Source organism: Aphelocoma coerulescens (assembly GCF_041296385.1).
Source record: "Aphelocoma coerulescens isolate FSJ_1873_10779 chromosome Z unlocalized genomic scaffold, UR_Acoe_1.0 ChrZ, whole genome shotgun sequence".
NCBI classification, from domain to species: domain Eukaryota; kingdom Metazoa; phylum Chordata; class Aves; order Passeriformes; family Corvidae; genus Aphelocoma; species Aphelocoma coerulescens.
The window spans coordinates 71,505,747-71,526,372 of record NW_027184085.1 but is presented as its reverse complement, the minus strand read 5'-3'; the positions used below and the strand labels follow the sequence as shown (position 1 = coordinate 71,526,372).

General features: G+C 43.0%; 1 protein-coding gene across 1 annotated transcript in view; it reads left to right on the top strand.

Moving 5' to 3' along the window:
- RASGRF2 (Ras protein specific guanine nucleotide releasing factor 2) overlaps positions 1-20,626 on the top strand; it is a 116,550-nt gene that overhangs the window by 58,630 nt on the left and 37,294 nt on the right. The window contains exons 10-17 of the mRNA XM_069002504.1: positions 126-286; positions 1,252-1,318; positions 2,165-2,301; positions 5,087-5,169; positions 7,151-7,399; positions 7,709-8,097; positions 14,242-14,370; positions 15,629-15,718. Coding sequence (XP_068858605.1) covers positions 126-286; positions 1,252-1,318; positions 2,165-2,301; positions 5,087-5,169; positions 7,151-7,399; positions 7,709-8,097; positions 14,242-14,370; positions 15,629-15,718 — 1,305 coding nt within the window. The remainder of the gene's footprint in view (positions 1-125; positions 287-1,251; positions 1,319-2,164; positions 2,302-5,086; positions 5,170-7,150; positions 7,400-7,708; positions 8,098-14,241; positions 14,371-15,628; positions 15,719-20,626) is intronic.

Below are 20,626 nucleotides of genomic sequence, written 5' to 3'. Positions count from 1 at the left end.
CGCTGATATACATTGATACTGGAATGAAGAGTTGCATTAATTAATAGTATTCAATGAATTAACAACCTGAGCACTGCCTACTAAATATTACAATAACATAGTAAACTTTGCACCTTCCTTACCAGGTTCCCTTATCCAGGTCCCCTCAGTTGAGAGGGGAAAGCTCAGTAAAGTTCGCCTCGGCTCGTTGTCTTTGAAGAAAGAAGGAGAAAGACAATGCTTCTTGTTTACAAAACACTTCTTAATTTGTACAAGAAGCTCAGGAGGAAAACTCCATCTTCTTAAGGTATGGACTTTATATTATGATTTAATTTGCGAAATGAAAACACATCTTTGGGTGGACTTTCAACACTTTACTGTTTTGTGTCTTTAACATGAGCTTTGTGTTAGTGGTTATAAACAAAAGTGGAGTAGTGCACAGTATTTAACTGCTTTGTCTTTTCATTGCAAATAATAGAATTCAGCCAATTTTAATTTTTTAGACCCAGTTACTTCTAGTAAACTGGGGATTAGAAACAAGGCATTGATGTATCTATTTGCTTGAAGTAGTGAATAAATTCAGTGTATGTAGCACTGAATTTAAGTCAGTTTTCAGTGCATAAATCAGCCAGTACAACCCTGCAGAATTGCCAAAGAACGTTTTCCAGAGCTCTAATAAAATTAATTTTCAAAGTCAATTCTGTTTTCCTGAACAGCATGTTCTCTTAAACTAAAATGTCATCTAAGAACAATCTTGTTATATTTGTTGAGAATCAGGCTTTTGTCGTGCTGGCTTGTGGATAAAGAGATGTTGGTAGTTCACAGAGTGGATTATGTTGAATAGAATTTTAGTTTGACATACCAAGAGCTTATTAAGGTTCATATGCTTTCTCACTTTGCACCTCTTAAATAGTTCAAGTACTTCTGCAAAATAAATAGAGAATTTTAAAAATCTTGTATGTATTTCACTTAAATTCAGAAGATGAAACTTTTTGGGAACTTGTGAACAAGTCTGTGTGTGACATAAATTAGAGTGTGGTAAAAGTGAAAGAAGTTTTGTACATTGTACTGTTCATCTCTTCGATTAAGAAAAATTATATTTAATCTGTCTGGGTTTAGTTCTTTAAGGAAAAATGTTTATTGTTAAATTGATGCATCTTCATTAGAGCTCTGAGTAATGTAAATGTTAGAGTAAGGTGTGTCAGCGTTTAAAAAACCTTGTGACAAATGGGAATAAATAACATTTGTGTGAATTGTGCTCTGTTTCCACAGACAGGAGGTGTTCTGTCTCTAATAGAGTGCACACTGGTCGAGGAGACAGAAACGAGTGATGATGATTGTAAGTTAAATTCAGCTGTCAGTAGTAAGTACAGTTTCTAGTTTCCTAAAATTAGTATCCTTTTTTTTTTTTTTTTTAATAAGAGCAAATAGATATGTTTTTGTGAAACCAGCAGAATGCAGTGTAAAACTGATTTGGTGGAATGGCTTTTCCGATAATGGACATGCTGGCTTGGATGGGGGATTGTTACACTGTATTTTTTCCTGCTGTTGACATCCTTTATTGGATTTTAGAGAGGGCTGGCTGGAGATGTGACGAATTATTTGCTGACTTTTGTATACAAGTTTGCGCAGAGCATCTTGTAAAATAAAATTTAAAAAAAACAGCCAAAAAACCCCCCCAAGCCCCCAAAAAACCAACTTAAAAGCAGCAGATAACTAGCTTTCTGAAATACACGGGGGTTGAGTGAGTTGGAAGAGTTAATGGGAAGTTTTTTGTCTTGGGCTCCCCACAAATTTGGACTGTGAGCTTTTTCAAGTGGAATAACAAAACATGGTCTCAAGCTGATTTTTTTGTTAACCCTTTTGTCTTCCATCCTGCATTTTGTCAAGTTTTGCACTTGATTTGTGAAAGTAGTTTCATTAATTTGAGTGATACTTCTGGTAAGGTGATGGTACATTAGCGTGCAAGTGTTAGAAGAAACTTTATCTTTAAGAGCAAATCCCAGTATTTTTGTACTTGGCATATGTGAACAGCAAAATGAGTTGTTGGGTACCTAATTGGATTTGCTCTTTATACAGAAGATGTTTCAAAGCAATTTTCGTTTTAAATGAAACCACTGTTTTCTTTGTCCTACACTCTGAAGTTTCACGTTGTGACTTTTTCTCTCCTGCTCTGCCTGTAAAGCAAAAGGTTCTGGGCAGGTGTTTGGACACCTGGATTTCAAGCTCGTAGTGGAGCCTACAGATGCTCCTCCTTTCACGGTTGTCCTTTTAGCTCCGTCTCGGCAGGAGAAAGCTGCATGGACAAGTGACATCAGTCAGGTACCTCGGTGCTTTCCTCACCTGGTTTGTGTTGAGGTCTTCGTTCACTCTGTACTTCTGAAAAGCAGCCTGAGACAGGGGTGCTGAATGTCTTTGATTTGCTGTGTTCTGTATGAGAAAGCCTTAGTGCTGCCTGTTCTCCCCAAAATTCTGTCATTGCATTTGAGTCACCAGGGAAGTGTGTTTCTCAATAACAGAGACACAGTATAAATTTCAAAATTGTCCATGGACAAACATGAAGCTAATGGTAATAATTTCTATGTCTAAGGATAGCCCATCCAGATACATATTTTGGTTTAAGAAGAAGGATACTACTGTTTTTCTCATGATTTGCATACAGATCAAAAATCACCTGAAAGTCCTAGTGTGAAACTGATACCATATCATGTCAATAATGAAGTAAGAAAATGGGATAAACTCTTTTTTCCACCAAAAACTACTAACAAACCATTATAAATAATTGCTGAGTGGTCTGAGAGGGAGCAGGAGCTGTCTGTGTTGTGAATGAAGGAAAAGGGTATTTAAAATTTTTAAAATGTCAGGGAGAAGTTGTTGTTTCGTTTTTTTTTAAATAGCTTTTAGTTAAAAACATAATAGACAAACTTCATAATAATGTATTTGTGGAAAGAAGTTGAATACAATAAAAAAAAATCTGAACTTCCAGCTCACCAGAGCTAAATCAAGGCTATTTGTGTTTTGTTTATGTACACAAACAAGAACATATATCTCTTATAGTTCTGAATTCAGGTCCTATCCTCTATTAATTTAGAGAGAAATAGCTGATTAGAGAAATATCATCATGGAATGTCATGCATTTCCAAAGTTGCTATCATTGCCGGCAACATCTCCAGATGAATCATCATCATAATGAGTAGAAATTGCTTAAAAAGAAGTATTTTGAGTTACTTTGTGCTGGATTAACATTTTTGAAAGAACAAAAATAGGAAATTAAAAATCTCAAAAAACAGCATGAGCTGCAACTTGCTGCCCTACAGACAGACCTGGTTGAAGAATTTTTTACAAAACAAATTTTCAGTGAATTATGTTGTTCCACTGACATGTGAAATTACTGGAGTTATTTGCTGGTGTGGAAAGACTGTTTAAGAACACAAGTAAGTCCATTCTTAGCCTAAATTATAATTTATTAAAAAGTCATCTGATACCATGATTGGTGCTAAGGGCTTCTTTGAAACATTTCAAGTTCAAATAGAGAAAATACATGTATCTCTATTAGATGTGTTTGTCACTGCTTATAAGTAATAATTTGAGAAAATAATTCTGTGAGTTATTGCAGCTGCACTTTCCAAATAATCTTAAAAACCTGAACTGAAGACCATATACAGCTACATAGATGATACTTTAAATTTATAGCTCTAGATGTAATCTAAACCTGAAGAGGCCTCTGATTATCAGGTTTGAGCAATCCAGTAGCAGTCATTGCTCTGCTATGAAATGTTTCAAAGCCTGAATGCTGCATGTATTCTTGAAGTCAAGATAAATGTATGTGATAATTTTTGAAACTCCTTTTTACTGATGTAAGGAGATTGTATTTATACACACACACACACACACACACACACACACACACACATATATATATATATATGTATGTATGTATGATACTTAATGAATAGAAGTAGAAAGTATTATAAAGACAAGAGCACTGTAGGGTTTGGTAGCAGGTTCTTGTTGCAGACCATATAAATCTGATACTCTGTGAGATTTGTCGAGTTCCAGGGGCAAGGCTTGTAGTGCTGAGTTTTCTCAGCACCTCAGGATCACTGAGGCTGGAAAATTCCTCCCAAACCACCAAGCCCAAGCTGTGCCTGATCCCCACCCTGTCCCCAGCCCAGAGCTCTGAGTGCCACCTCCAGCCCTTCCTGGGACACCTCCAGGGATGGGCACTCCAAACCTCCCTGGGCAGCCCCTGCCAAGGCCTGAGCACCCTTTCCATGGGGAAATTCCTGCTGCTGTCCACCCTGAGCCTCCCCTGGCCCGGCCTGAGGCCGTTCCCTCTCCTCCTGTCCCTGTTCCCTGGCAGCAGAGCCCGACCCCCCCGGCTGCCCCCTCCTGTCAGGGACTTGTGCAGAGCCACAAGGTCCCCCCTGAGCCTCCTCTGCTCCAGGCTGAGCCCCTTTCCCAGCTCCCTCAGCCTCTCCTGGGGCTCCAGCCCCTTCCCAGCTCCGTTCCCTGCCCTGGACACATCTGAAGTACATAAAACTGCATATGAAAGTCCCTCCTAATTCCCAGCCCTAAACAAGAGTTTGCAGGGAACAGTTGGATAGCTTCCTCACAGCTGTGTTTCACAAGGAGCAGCACTTGAATTTGTTTTTACAAGTGTGTTTCTGGAAGCTTTTTATATTCCCTTCTGGTCTTTTGCACAGAGTAAAGGTTAAGGTATTACCGTACCCCTTGGAGTATAAAGCATTGTGACTTTCTTGTGGTCTTGATTTTTCAAGCTTACACTCGTTCAGAAAATACTACAAATAATAAGTTCTGTTCCCTTTCAAAGGAGCTTCAAAGGAAATATCACTTCCAACTCAAAATACTTAATCATGTGGAAAGAAAAGGTTGCTGAACTGAATACCCTGAGAGGCAAAGGCTAGAGAAGCATGTCGACTCTAATTCTTGCATCACTGCTTTTCATCTGAGAAAAGACCATGTCTTAATCAGCCCATACCCTGTAAAAGCTATGCTTTGAGCTTCTAGGGGTATGAAAAGTGTGGGAATAAGTCCCCTTACCCTGTGTTTTGATTTTAACAGTTTTCAATGTTTATTTTCACAGTGCATTGATAATATAAGGTGCAATGGATTAATGACAATAGTGTTTGAAGAAAACTCCAAAGTCACAGTGCCACATATGATCAAGTAAGTGCAGCAGTGAACAAAATAGATTGTTGTGTTTCTTCAACAAAATTTTAACAAAATGTGTTTAGAAAATGCAAACTTCTATTTTTCTTCTATTTTGGTTCAATGGAACTCATCCTATATCCCAAAACATATATTTTCAAATCCCTTTCCTGGAATTGTAGGGACCACTCAGAGTGGTGAACTCTTAATTCACAGTGTTGGATCACAGCTCAGGTTTTTCTGGGTTTTGACTAGTTGGCTGCAGTTATGCCTCAGATGAATGATTTTGTCCTTGGGTAGCTCTTCCCTGTAATCTCATAATTTTGTTGGAGATCTTCTAAAATGTCCTCAGAATTTATGTGACTGCAGACAAGTCCCATTTTCAAAGGTATTTTGTTATATTAGCCAAAGTTTTTGTTCTCTATATTTATTTCTGTTAAAAAATTATTTTCTCTCATAATTTTAACTTATCACATCAAAGTAGCATCATTGTTTAGAAGCCTGCTTCCCTTACCTCTGGATTCTCCCAGTTATTTATTGTAATAAGTTGGTTTTTTTTCCTAATGAGACATTTTCAGTATGTGGTTCCAAATTTTCAACACAGCTTAGATCTTCTACATACCTCAATTTACATGAGTTTTACTTACTACTATCCAATATAAATATGTGAACAAAACATAGGGATAGACATAAAACTGTTTCCTTTCTTAGTGTTACCTGTCACATCTCTTCATTTCTCAAATGCCTCTATTGTAGTTGTTCCCTCTCCTCTTTTTGCACTTAGAAATGGGAGAGAGAAAACATCTGGCAATGCACTGTTAGGGCACATACCCTGGAAATAAGGCATTTATTGTCTTCAGCATTATTCCAGGAACACTCCAGTGTGTAAACACTTCTCTCACCTGCTGAGTTTTAAAAGTACATTTGTCCCCTTTCAAAGTATAGCAGGACCTTAGTCCCAGTGTCAACAGAAAGGAATAGGAATTCTAAAGAACATACAGGATCTTAACAACAGACACAAATTTGGTGTTCTCTTACTTAAATTTTACTTGTCTAATTTGCAGCACACTTTGACTTTCAGAGTCAGATGTCATTGGATGATATAAACAAAAAACCGCCACTGTTCCAAGGGCCCAGCTTAAGAAACAAGAATTTTTTTGTTGTTTCTTTTATGTAATACGGTGTAGAAGTGTGTGGAATATCCTAATCTTTATTCTGAGAAAATCCAGTAATTTTGAACGAAAGGATCGGGTTATTGAAAGATGCTTTACTTGGTATTCATCCTGTTTATTTACAAACTAAGCCTTCAACTAGATAAAATTAAGCAAAACAGAATTTGACGGAAAAAAAATAACATTATGGGTAGAGTTACATAAATGACTTTTATTTTGATGTCCAAGCAAAAACTGGTCAGGTTTTGGTTTTGTTTTTTTCACTGAAACAAAAATTCTCCTTGGTTTCTGCTTTGAAATTTGAGATGTTTTGTGCTGTTCCCTCTTTCCTCTTTTAAAACAAAAAGTAATTCTTGGAGCCTGAAGGCAGATGTGAATTTGCAGGTGAGCCTTAAACTTAGCTGGGGGGTTAATTTTGCTGGGTTTTGTTAGGGTCCATTACTCTATTTTAGATAAAACTTGATCCCAGCAGAAAAAATTGCAATCAATTATTCTATACTGAGATTTTAGTAATATTGAACTACATGCCACAGCAGCCTGAAAGAGACAACAGGAGACAATTCTGCTGCCTGTTCCATTTCAGAAATTCAAGCATCAGTAACAGTTTCTTAGGCTTTGAAGTGTAAAACATTTGCCAAAAATAAGATTTAGGTTCCCTTAGTTATGGAAGCAGGTATCACCACAGATTAAGAGTTTTCTTGCATTGATGAAACACAATAGTGCATAAATATTTGCTGCTATTATGTTGCCAGGAACAGCTAAAGGAATACCACTCCTGAGCCGTAATCACTTGTTGGTAAAGTGTTTTAAATTTGACTTTTGTGTAGATCTGATGCCCGTCTTCACAGAGATGACATTGATATTTGCTTCAGCAAAACGCTGAATTCCTGCAAAGTCCCCCAAATCCGCTACGCTAGCGTCGAGCGCCTCTTGGAGCGGCTCACGGACCTGCGGTTCCTGAGCATCGACTTCCTGAACACCTTCCTGCACACCTACCGCATCTTCACCACCGCGGCCGTGGTGCTGGAGAAACTGTCCGACATCTACAGGCGGCCCTTCACCTCCATTCCTGTCAGGTGCGTGTGCGGCCCTTCGCCTTCCTGTCACGGATTTCTCAGAGAGACACCATGGCCTCATTCGCTGTTCATTTTGTGGGCGTTTTGCCCGCTATTTGCTGCTTATAAATAATCTAAGAAGAAGGTTCTTAGTGTGTAGGATGTCAGTTTTTAAGGAGAGTCTGTCTCAGCTATCTGCCCGAGCTTTGAGGACTAAGTGTCACACAGATTTTGCAGTGCCAAACAGACTTGCACAAAATTTAAGCGTTTTCACTTAAACCTGTTCAGTGTTTGCTACTGTGTTGCTCTTTTTGTGTTTCTTACTCTCAGGTCTTTGGAGTTGTTCTTTGCCACCAGTCAGAACAACAGAGGGGAGTACCTAGCTGACGGGAAGTCGCCACATCTCTGCCGCAAGTTTTCCTCTCCTCCTCCCCTGTCACTCTCCAGGACCTCCTCACCCGCCAGGACGCGGAAACTGTCACTGACGTCCCCTCTGAACTCCAGGATCGGTGCCCTCGACCTCTCTGCTTCGTCTGTGGCCAGCAGTCCTACCTCAAACTACAGCCCAGCCACATCCCCGCCACCCACGGGCAGCAAGGCGCCGCTGGACCTGAGCCGGGGGCTGTCATCCCCCGAGCAGAGCCCGGGCTCAGCTGAGGACAGCCTGGAGAACCCACGCCTGGACCTCTGCAACAAGCTGAGGAGGAGCATCCGCAGAGGTATTCCATACCCACAGAACACAGAAACCACCGGGCATGCTGCTCCCTGCTGCTCCTCTGGTCGAGGCTGTGATATACTCTCTGTTCCCACCGCTTTGCTGCTTCTTCCTAGCAACAGCAGCATAGCAAAGTCATAGAATCACAGAATGGTCTGGGTAGGAAGGGACCTTAAAGCTCATTCCAGCCCACACCACCTTGTCTGTTTTCACTTCAGGGCTGTGTTAAGGGGAAAGGCATAAGAGAATATTTGATGACAGTTGTGTTTGCTGAGGTGAGAGATTTTTGAGTTGTACCATTTTCTACAGGAAGTAAAATACTAAGTTAAAAAGAAAGACCTAACAGCTTTAAGATATTTGCTTAGAGGGCTGGTTTTCCGAGAAGATTCCATCACTAATCCAAATAAATAATGCATGTGATGTCCTCGGCACCTGGTGACATTCATAGCAGGTGGTGTGAATGTCACCTGGTTATCCCTCCGGAAGGTACAAGTCTAAAACAGATTAATTGCTCCTGAGCAAATACCTGTTTACTCTGTGGATTCTGTAAGGCACCTTGGAATAGGTTTTACTTCCACAGGGCTGAAGTTGGTTGATGTAAACCTCAGGGTGGGCATCTAGGGTGGGGTCATTGTAATTATAGATGGCAAAGCAAGGAAGTAGCTCCAGTCTTACAGGAAACAGACATGGGCATTATTTCTCCTTTGGGGACAGAGGAGTGGTCCCCAAGGGGTCTTCTTAATTGGAACAGAAGTTTGCAGTAATTTTTTTCTATTGTTGTTACACTAAAAAGAAAATGATGCAATTTAAAAATGCTTTTTGTATTCCTAAAATGAATATTTTAAAATGGTTTTACATGGCCTGGCTGACAGTCTAAGGAACTTGATCTGTAAATCTGAGCAAAATGTAGCTCAATTTATGTTGGTAGTACTATAATAGTAAAAACCAATGAGAGGAAAGAAGAAAAGGATTACGAAATACAAACTAAGACAAATAGGTTTGAGAAGTCATGTCTGCTCCCTACTGATGAATTACCACTGCCCTGCTAATAAATTAGATGTTTCATTATGCAGAGGGATTTTTTTTACAGAATGTAGTCTATTGTTTAACAAAAACCCCTTTTTAACAGGCAAGTTAGCCACTGTAGCATTCCAGGAGTCTGTCTATCAAGGGCAGAGGCTGGTTTTGTCAGAATAATGTTGGTTTTTTGACCATGGGACGTCTGTTCAACACGTGGTCTTCTGACACCTGATGGGATGCACCTTCAGAGGGGAAAAAGGTTTCTAGCATAGGAACTAGGAGGACTTGTTGATAGAGCTTTAAACTAGTTTGGAAGGGGGAAAGGGACAAAACTGGGCTGGGTAGTGAGAGGCAGTGGGGTGATGCACCTAAACTTGAGGAACTGAGCGCTGGTGGGAGGTGTTAGCTACAACAAACCACACCTGAAGTGTTTCTGTTCCAACACACACAGCCTGAGGAAGAAACAAGAGGAGCTTGGATCCTTGGCCCAGTCCAGGTGATTTGACATCACTGGCATAAGTAAAACCTTGCTGGGATGAGTCCTGTGATTGAAGTGCCCTATTGAACAATTACAGACTCTTTAAGAGCAGGCAGGGCAGATGAGGCTGAGGGAGGCAATGTATGTAAGAGAAGGGTTAGAATGTAGGGAGGCCACAATTGGCAGTGGCACAGTTGAGAGCCTCGGGGTAAGAATCAAGGGGCAGTCAAATGATGCAGATGTCTCTAAGGGAGTCTACTGTAGATCTCCCGGCCCAGACAATAACACCAATGGAACTGAGGGATGCATCCCTTTTTCGAGGAACTAAGGGATGCGTCCAAGTCAACTGTCCTTGTACTTCAATCTGTCAGAAATCAACTGGGAGCATCACACAGCTGGTACAATCCAGGCCAGAAGATTACTAAAACACCTGGATGACAACTTCATATACAAGTACTATATATATACAAGAGCTGACTAGGAAAGATGCCCTCCTTGATCTGTTGCTTGTTTACAGAGAGGGTTGCATGAATGACATGATTGGTGGCCATCTTTGCTACAGCAGCCACAAAGTGATCGAGTTTAAAATCTCTGTTGCTAGGAGAAAAAGTGCCAGAAAATTTCACCCTTGGACATGAGGAGAGCAGACTTCAGGCTGCTCAGGGAAATAGTGAGCAAGATCCCTGGGAAAATTCTTCCAAAGGTGCTGGGGTCCATTACTATGGGTCACATTTTAGGCATCACCTCCCAACAGCACAGGAAGAGGCAATTCCAAAATGCTGAAAGTCAAGCAGATGAGACAGAAGGCTGGTTTGGCTGAGCAGGGATCTTCTTTTGCAGATAAAGCGAAAAAGGAAGGTGTATGCCCAGCAGGAGAAGGTTGGGTGATGTGGCAGGAACATGGAGATGCTGCTCTGCAGGGAGAAAATTTTTGCAGCCAAAGCTTAACTGGAGTTGCAACTTGCCAGAACTGTGGGGGATGATAAAAAGAGGGTTTTAAAATACATCAGCAAAAAGCAGTGCAGAAATTACATTGGCCCATTCCAGAATGAGGATGGTCACCTCACAGATAGGGAGTTTGACAAGATAGGGATATTTAATGTTTTCCTTACATCTCTTCAGCATGGGCTAAGGGAGTCCCAGTGCCCTGAGCTGAATGATCATGATTTGAAAATGATAAACTCACAGTTGATCCTGAAGCTGTAGGGATCTGCTGCACCAGCTGGATCCCTATAAATCTATGGGGCCTGATGGGGTTCATCTGAGAATACTCAAAGACCTGGCTGATGTCATTGTGAGGCTTCTCTCCATATTTGAACTATCTTGGGAGTCTGGAGAGGTCCCAGTTGAGTGGAAGCTGGTTAACATTGTCCCAGTTTTCAAAAAGTGCAGGAAGGGTGATCCTGGAAACTGCAGGCCCATCAGTCTCACTTCAGTGCCTGGTAAGGTGATGGAGAAGATTATTCTGTGAGGTATTGAAAAACACCTGGAGGACACCACAGGCATTGTGTTACTGAAAAATGGACAAAACCTCCCTAGCAGCAGTGCAGCATTAAGAAGCAGCCATTCTTCATTCAGCTGCAGGAGTCAGGGGATGTCTCCTCTGCAATACCGTGCGTGCTGAGCACAGAGAAGGTCCTGTTCATAGGCTGTGCATCACATGCATGCTCACAGCTCTTCCCAGAAGAAACACACATATGATAATCATTCCCCCAAAGTCATCAACATACGTTCCTTCCCTTTTCACTTGAGTTTGTCTGTCTCAGGGGTCTCTGCAGTGGTCTCTGGTGGTTGTCAGCCCTGAAGTTACACTTGACCACCCCATGAATTTGGTGTTACTTTCTCAAACCTGGAGCTAAGTTGGCACAACTAATGTAATTAATTATTTTGCAGATGAAAACATATTCTCCTGCTCCTCTTTTTGGTTGATGTTTAACATGGTCCCCATTATGCAGTCCCACAGGCCAGTGATTTTACAAAATAATCATTGTCTTTTCCCTACCAGCTGAGCAAACAGGTATTCATCTGGCAACAATAGGTCAGCACAACTTCATGAAGGGAAGGTCCTGCTTGTCGCACCTGAGCTCCTTCTGTGACAGGGTGACACACCTGGTTGACCCAGGAGAGGCAGTCATGCGATCTTTTTGGACTTCATCAAAGCTTTTGATACAGTCTCTCCCAGGATCCAGCCTGCAGGTGGATATAAACACTGTGGGCAAGGGGCTCACGAGTCAGGCACAGAGGGTGGCAGTGACTGGGGTGACACCAGGCTGGCACTGGTCACTGCTGGGGTTCCAGGGTTCCATCCTCAGCCCTGTGCTCTTCAACATCTTCATTAGCAACCTGGACACAGGACTCTAAGGAATACTAAGTAAGTGTGCTGATGACACTAAATTGGGAGGAGCTGTTGACTCCCTTGAGGGCAGAGAGGCTCTGCAGAGAGAGCTCAGAAAATGAGGGGTGGGCAATCACCAACTCTGTGGGGTTTAACAAGGGGTTCTGCACCTGGGGTGGGCACCCCTGGCTGTGTGGATGGACAGGGGAACAAGGGGCTGGAGAGCAGATACGGGACAGGACCTGGGGGTCCTGGTCCATGTCCAGTTTGACCTGATTCAGCAGTGCCCTGGAGCCAGCAGGGACATCCTGTCCTGGGGGACACCAGGCCCAGCAGCACCTGGTGCAGCCTCACCTCGAGACATGGGGACAGTTTTGGGCACCGTTAAGACCAGAAAGAGCTAAAACTCTTGGACAGTGCCCAAAAGAGGGACACGGGGATGGTAAAGGGTCTGGAGGGGCCACCCAAAGAGCTGCTTGAGGGTGCTGGGCTTGTTCCACTGCAGCAGAGGAGCCTGAGGGCAGAGCTCAGCAGGGACTGTGGCTCCTCCTGAGGGCAGGGGACAGGACTCAGCAGGGACTGTGGCTCCTCCTGAGGGCAGCTCTGATCTCTGCTCCCTGGGACAGGGACAGGACCCAGGGCACAGCTGGAGCTGGGCCAGGCAGGCTCAGGCGGGAGATGGAAAGGTTCTTCCCCCAGAGGGTGCCGGGCACTGCCCAGGCTCCCCAGGGAATGGGCACGGCCCCGAGGCTGCCAGAGCTCCAGGAGCGTTGGGACAGCGCTGCCAGGGATGCCCAGGGTGGGGTTGTTGGGGAGTCTGTGCAGGGCCAGGGGCTGCACTGGGTGATCCCTGTGGGTCCCTTCTAACTCAGGATATTCTGTGATCTTTGCTCACGCTTTATGCTTTCAAAAAATACTGGTTAGCTGTTGTGCATAATCATGGATATTATATATCCAGTATGCTGGATGTTTTTACATTAATTGCATAACAGACTATTTATATATATATATAAAATAGAGTTCTTCCTATGCAAAGTTGAGCAAATTCCTCTTGTGCACTACTGTAGCCACATTCTAACCAGTGTGATGATAGCACAGCATGTCCCAAAATACAGACCATCCATTAAAATTAATCACAGACAGGTAAGTGTTGTCTTAGGTGTAGCATATTTTCTACATATTTTAAGGTGAACTGGTAAAGAGCAGGTTGTTCTGCCCTTGTGTAAGCACTGGGCATTGTTGGAGGGTTATTCACATTTCACACTGTGGTCTGTCAAAGCTGGAAGTGTTACCTGGACAGTACAGGGACCACCTGGAAATGGCCAGAAACCCATAAAAATGCTAAATTTCTGTCAGTGCAGTGTCCCCCACCCCTTTGGGGTTCTCCTGCTGAACAGCTTGCACTCAGTCTGGAGGAATTTGCAGGTAGAGAGCTCTGTGCTGCAGTAGAGGGTCCTTTTGTCACTCAGCTGCATGCAGCATGTTGAGGAAGATGACTAAGTTTAAAAAGAAATCTCATAAGGGGGATAGAAATGGGTGGTACTGTTGCTCTGGTACTGCCAGAGTTCCAAAAAACCAGCTCTGGCTTACTCTAAATCCAGTACAACTGCTCAAAATCTGTTCTGTAAAATTCACATATTAGTATGGTGATTGTTGTTCTCTATGACTGTTGCTCATTTACATGCTGGAATTTTCACCACCTTTGCCTACTTTCAAGGTTGTTTGCATTCAGAGTTTTTATTTCCCAGACTTTTTGTTTATATTTATCTTTATAGACACAATGCTTATGCTGCAGGCAGAGCTCTTATTCACATCAAATGCAGGATATATTTTATCAGTTTATTTTCCCTCATTTTAGAAGTAGTATTTCTCCCACTCCTTTTTTTTTATTCTTCTGATAGAAGAACTCTACAGTGTACTAGTTTGCTCTCCGGTGCTGTTGGCAATTTTATTGGACAGATTTTGACTACACTTTGTTATTCAGCATGGATTACTTTCCCTAGCTCATAGAAAACCTATGAGTTCAAGTACCCTTACTATGTGTACATGTCACTGCATATTCTCCCGATTGAAAGTGCAGTTTTATCCAACATACTTTAAAACTGACAACTTGCTGGTTTTCACCAAGCTCTTTATTTATGAGATTTTGTCTCACTGGTACAAGACTTTCCCACTCCTTTAACTCCATCCAGAGGATAATTACTGCTGAGTCAATGGCAAAATCTCATGGCAAGTTCCAGAGGTGGTACTGTTTGAAAGAACTGTAAACCAAATTATGCATGATCATCAGTATTGACATTTATTCTCTTTTAAAGCAGCAGTTCTCGAATCTGTGTCAGTGGACAGGACTATTCCTGAAAGCACCTCAGTGGTGGACACCACAGAGCTGTCCCCGTGCAGGTCCCCTTCGACACCGCGTCACCTCCGCTATTGGCAGCCAGGAGGTGAGAGACTGACATGGCCTGGCTCTGCCAGTCACTCTGCAGAGTTTAATCACTGTACCTGTGATCTGTGCTGGGCAGTAGAAAGCAGTAATAATGTTTGAAGCATCTGGTTTGCTTGTGTTTTTCGTATTTCTCAGGTGTTAAAAATAAAAAAGCGATTAAAATATGAAGTGTGCCTGTTAAATTTGAGTAGCAATAATGAGACGTGGAAGCATGTTGAGACTTCAGTATGATTCAGTGTTCTGAAATAGCTCGAGCAGGATGTGCCCAAGTTGAAGACTAATATTGAATCAGTCCGGTTCTCACAGAACTCTCAAGACTTTGACATATTTTTTTCAGCTGATGAGGGGACATATTTTGGGCACCATCTGTAATCATGAAATACACAACACCCATTGTTGTCAATGGGGAGTGACTGTGTCTGTTTCTTTGTGTAACACTGAACATTTACAGATGGTGTCACATTATTCATTTCAAAATTTGAATAAGCTGCTCAATTGAAGAGGAAAAAGAGAGCTTGAGCTCCTCAAATAGCTCTCACGTGTCTCTTTGAAATCATTAGCAGGGCTGTGAGCTGTGTCCATGAACACCTAAAATGCTGCCAGCTCCTGCAGACCAGATTTCTGGGCAGGTGTTTCATACCTGGGACTAAAACAGAAGCAGAGCAGAGTCTTCTCACCTGGGTAATACATTGCTAGGACACTTTAGATTTAAACCAATAGTATTTTCTATGACTGGGCACATTTGTAGCAAGGAGGCAAGATTTGGGAGCTGGAAACTGTGTCATATTATCTGAGTCCTAGTCAGAGACAATGTTCACAGCACTCCCTGTGAAGAAAGTTTGATAAAATCTGCATAACTGTGCTCATCCTGGGCAGTGACCAGGGAAAACATGTAAATCCAGTTATGGTGAATATGCTTAATTCTCTGACAGAATTTTTTGTTTAGGTTGATTTTCTATGCCATTGTTTTTCACTTTGTCTCTCTTTTTTTTCCCCCCATCCTGTTTGGTTAAAATCTTGTTCCTCACCTTGGCAGCATCTTAGATGTTTTTTCTGTTGCAACATTAATTATACTGACCTGGAAATACAAAACACAAATATGATTATGATACTTTCATTGTCTTCAACAGAAAATCATCTGACAATGTTAATAAATAAAATACAAAGTTACAAACATTACTGAAGATTCTAAGTCCTGTTGTTGGTTAATGAAAAGTCTGTAGAAGTTAATTTTTTCCTGTGTCTTCCCTTTACAGTGCAGACCGCTGACAACAGCCACTGCTCGGTGTCTCCTGCTTCTGCTTTTGCCATTGCCACAGCTGCAGCCGGGCACGGCAGCCCGCCAGGTGAGGGAGGGGCTGTGCTGTGCAGGGAGGGGTGGCAGTGGCACACACAGGTTCTCAAGAGATAAACATTTCTCAGGACAGACCTCTGTGTTCTTATGAGCAAATGCTTAGGTCAGATGGGACTTGGAGCAGCCTGGTCTAGTGGAAAGTGTCCCTGCCCATGGCAGGGTTGGAACTGGGTATTTTTAAGGCCTTTTCCAACCCTGTTAGTTGATTTCTTAGTATTTCTAATCCAGCCTATTACTGAAAGATTAATCTTTGACATGTATGTGATCTGCTAAGCATCCAGATAATATCTTTCTGTGGTTTTTGCTCACTTACAATTTAAGATCTTATTTTTTTAAATGAAGTTCTCTATGTCCAAAGGTGGCATACAGTTTTACTTATTGCAAGTGTTTACTGTATATTCCTTGGAAAGCAGCTACTGACTCAAGGTATTTAGTGCAACATAAAATATTTGATTTAAGTTTTGAATGTGCTGCTTATCTTGCTATGTACCCTTTGACATATTAATATCTTCCACTAATGGAGTCCTCTCATAGGTCATGTTGCAAATAAACCCCATTTTTTTTTAAAGTCTACAAAATCAACTACCCTTTGGCTTGACATGCTCAATCCCACGGTTCATTTTGATGATGTGTAACAAAACACAATCCAGCTGTAAACCCACACTTCCCTCTTTCCCATTGGAATGTCAAGAAACTAGTTGGAAGACCCCAGTCTCAAAATCATCCATGAAATTCTGTGTAAGACAGTAAATCATCTCCGTGGATCTCTGGATTTTGTATCCACTTTGTCTAAAGCTGTGGTCATTGATGGGTGAGAAGACATCAGGAGGAAATAATTTCTGCATGAGCATGGATCAGTGCTCCTCTTAGTCTTGTGTGCTTCCTATGATCTTTAGATTACAAGACAGTGATGTTCAGTGTTAGGAACTTTATCAGAGAACCATTTAGGTTGGAAAATCCCTCTCAAACCATCAGGTCCAGCCTGTGCCTGATGCCCACCCTGTCCCCAGCCCAGGGCACTGAGTGCCACCTCCAGCCCTTCCTTGGACACCTCCAGGGATGGGCACTCCAAAGCTCCCTGGGCAGCCCCTGCCAAGGCCTGAGCACCCTTTCCATGGGGAAATTCCTGCTGCTGTCCACCCTGAGCCTCCCCTGGCCCAGCCTGAGGCCGTTCCCTCTCCTCCTGTCCCTGTTCCCTGGCAGCAGAGCCCGACCCCCCCGGCTGCCCCCTCCTGTCAGGGACTTGTGCAGAGCCACAAGGTCCCCCCTGAGCCTCCTTTGCTCCAGGCTCAGCCCCTTTCCCAGCTCCCTCAGCCGCTCCTGGGGCTCCAGCCCCTTCCCAGCTCTGTTCCCTGCCCTTCCCTGGACACGCTGCAGCCCCTCAGGGTCCTGCCTGGATTGAGGGGCCCAGAACTGGGCACAGCCCGTGAGATGGAGCCTCACCAGTGCCCAGCACAGAGGGACAATCACTGCCCTGCTCCTGCTGGCCACACTACTCCTGACACAGCCCAGGTGCCACTGGCCTCTTGCCCACTTCAGCCCCCCTGGCCTGATGTCGAGCTGCTGTCACCAGCACCCCATGGCCTTTCCCAGGTTTCCAACCCCTCTGCCCCAGCCAGGACTGCAGGGGGTTGTTGAGGGCAAACTGCAGGACCCAGCACTTGCCCTTGTTGACCCTCACACTGTTGGCCTTGGTCCATGGATCCAGCCTGTCCATATCCCTCTGCAGAGCCCTCTGGCAGATCCACAGTCCCACCCAGCTGAGTGTCATCCACTGACAGAGCGCTCGATCCCCTCTGCCAGGCCATCACGAAAGGTGTTGAGCAGGACTGGCCCAGCACTGCTCCCTGCGACTGTGCCGGTGACCGGGCACTGCTGCGTGCAGCGCCGCCACCACCAGCCAGTCCTTATCCCAGGGAGATGCTCCTCTCTGAGCCCTGGCATGCAGCTTTTCCCAGGGGAGATGCTTGGGAGTCCAGGTGACACATCCTCACCTTCCCCTCATCAGCCAGGTGTGTCACCTGGGCACAGGAGGAGACCAGGCTGGACCTGCCTTTCCTACACCCCTGCTGGCTGGGTCTGGCTCCCTGCTTGTCCTGTATGTGCTGTGTGATCACACTGTGTGATGAGCCTGTCGCAAACTTCTATTTAGCAATTTTTGTTTGAATGATGAATAGTCTCTGCCTTTGGAATCAGACACTGCATGAAATCACTGACGCAATTTGCTTTATGAATTAATTTCAGTTTGCTTTATGAGTTAATCCAGTATGTTGACAAATTGTTTAGAAAGCAAAGTAAGAATAAAAAATACTGGGTTTTCCCACTAGGAACTAATTAAATTTAAAAATACTGCTTTTGTATTGCTAAAATCACTGGTTTTCAATATTCATAGTACTGAAGTATGAGAGAAAATACGATCTTCAATTATGCAGTCTTTTGAAGGAGCATCAAAGCTTGGAAATGTTGAAAGGGAAAAACAACATTCCTAAAATTTATAAGTTCTCTTTTGTGTTGCTGTTTAAGCTAGCTCTTCATTAAAGGTCGTTCTCCAGAGTGATGTAAAAAACAGAAGGTTGTGCAGTAGATTTGACAAGAAAATGTGTGGTTTTGAGTCTCAGGAGACTAAGTTAGAGTAATCCAGTGTAATACCTGTAATGAGCATAAAAACTGAAGGTTACAAACCAGACCTTACACCATGGAATCACCAGTTTTGTAACTTGGTGCAATTATTTGTGATAGAGATACTACCAAAATTGCAGAGTAATGAAGTTAAAATTTGGCTAAATCAAATAATTTTATTTCCCGTGTGCGATTGTGAGATTTTTTTAAAGTAATGCCTTTGTTTCTCCCAGCAGTCTCCTGTCTCGTTCATTTTGTAGGCTGGGCATGACCAACCAGTGAATCAGTTCTGGGCTGGAATGAGATTGGTGGGGTTTTTTTGTTTTTGTTCAGTCTTTGCTTGGCTTCCCTGCTGCAGACACTGTGACGTGTGTCATTTACAATACTCCTACGTGGAACATGAGCAGAGTGGCAGATGAAATCCAGTGTTGATTAATACCAAGTGGTGTACACGAAGCAAAACAGTCTGAGCTCTGCACCTGCAAGGATTGGCTCAGGACTGAGGATGAGAACAGGTCATTTCCTGAAATGATCATGGTGTTCAGCAGGAGCCAGAAAGGTAAAGGAAGCATCAGGAATTACATGAAAGGAACAGGGAAGACTATGATGGTACCACAGTACAAATGCAGAATTTGCACACATATTGAAGGGTATGTACAGTCCTGATGGAGGTGAGAGAGTGAGAGCTGGAAAGGGTTGAGAGTTTGCAATCAAGGATGAGGTGAGGTGTGAAATGGCTTTTGTGCATGTGAAGTTTAGGGAAGAGAGGGCTGGAGGGTTGATGAGAACATTCTGTAAATGATGGATGCCAGGGAGGGGTAGCAGCAGTGGTGAACACAGTGGTGTGGGTAAAGGTTTGGACTCAGTGCACTGAGAAGTCCTTTCCAGCCCTAACAATTCTATAATTCTATGATTTCCTGCCTTTTCTGATGCAAGGTATAGGACACATCAGATGGTTTTCATGGAGCCAAGTCTCAAAATGAGCAGGAGTTTGTGACTCTGTGCAATCAGTAGAAGTTCAGTGAGGTTCTGCTGAGGGACACTCTGAAGGGAACAGACTTATCTGGTTTGCAGAGTGGAAAGTTACTTGGAAGCAGGGCTCGTTTGAGGTTACTAGACAGGCAAAGTAGAACAGGACCAGCAGCTAAAATCAGTTGGAGGTTGTGAGGGAATATTAGGAGGCACAAGTCACCTGTGTGCCTTCTGTCCTCACTGTTCCCTGAAGCCTTCTGGCCATCTTGTGTTTTGGTGTTGTTTTTTAGATTTTATTTATTAATTTATTTAGTTATTTATTTTATTTTGGGGATCTTTGGGGGGTTTACTGCTGGTTGATTTCTTTTGTTTTCCCGTGGTACGGTGTCTTAGCTCTTCTCCACTTCCCACCTCCCAGTTCTGACTGGGATGCACTGAGACTGGCTGGGTATCAGACTCACAGCAAAGGTCTGTGCTCACACACTCTCTCAGAACCATCCACGAAGGATGTGCAGTTATCTTCTGCAGAGAGTTCTGGCCATAGCATTTTAGCGTTGCTGTCCCCATGCAATGGTACCTTTATCAACTGATAAGCATGCAAAGCCCTGGATGGCTCTCACGTGGAGTACATTGGCTTTGCCTCTCTTTAGACAAGCACCCCAGGGAAGCACTGCCTGTGGTGGTCCTGCACTGTGAATGAAACCTTTCTCTAAGTCAGGATGGTTCAGGTTCTCATGCACTTCAGGAGGCATTTTTTAACTTACTGATTTTATTGCTATTATTTCCACTTAATTTACAGTTAGCTGCTTTGCTGATGCCAAGCTGTTTCACTTTTCCTATTGTTTAATTCATCTGCTTGGTTAACTATTAATCTCTACCTATCTTAAACATATTTTTTCTGTTCTCTTCCAGAAAATTTGCATATTAGTTGTTTATTTTAACAGCATGATAAAAAGAAACATGAAGTGAAAGTACAGAAGGTTAAATAAGGCACCCCAGGTGCACAGCTTGGAGCCTGTATGGATGATAATACTCACAGTAGGGATGAATAGAGCAGGTTCTGTCTTTTACATGTCACTTCTCTTGTGAGGGATGTGAGGGATGGCTCATGGCTTGCTGCAGCTGAAGTGCTCTGTCACCATTAACTGGCTGTTGCACACCTTATTCCTTTCCCAATTTATAAAAGTGGTATAACATTACTAACAGATTCTAACATAGGAATGGACCTCAGCAGTTTCTTCTCCCTCTGTTTATACACCTTCATAAAACTGGTTCTTGATTTTTTCTTTAATCAGTGACAAAATCCACA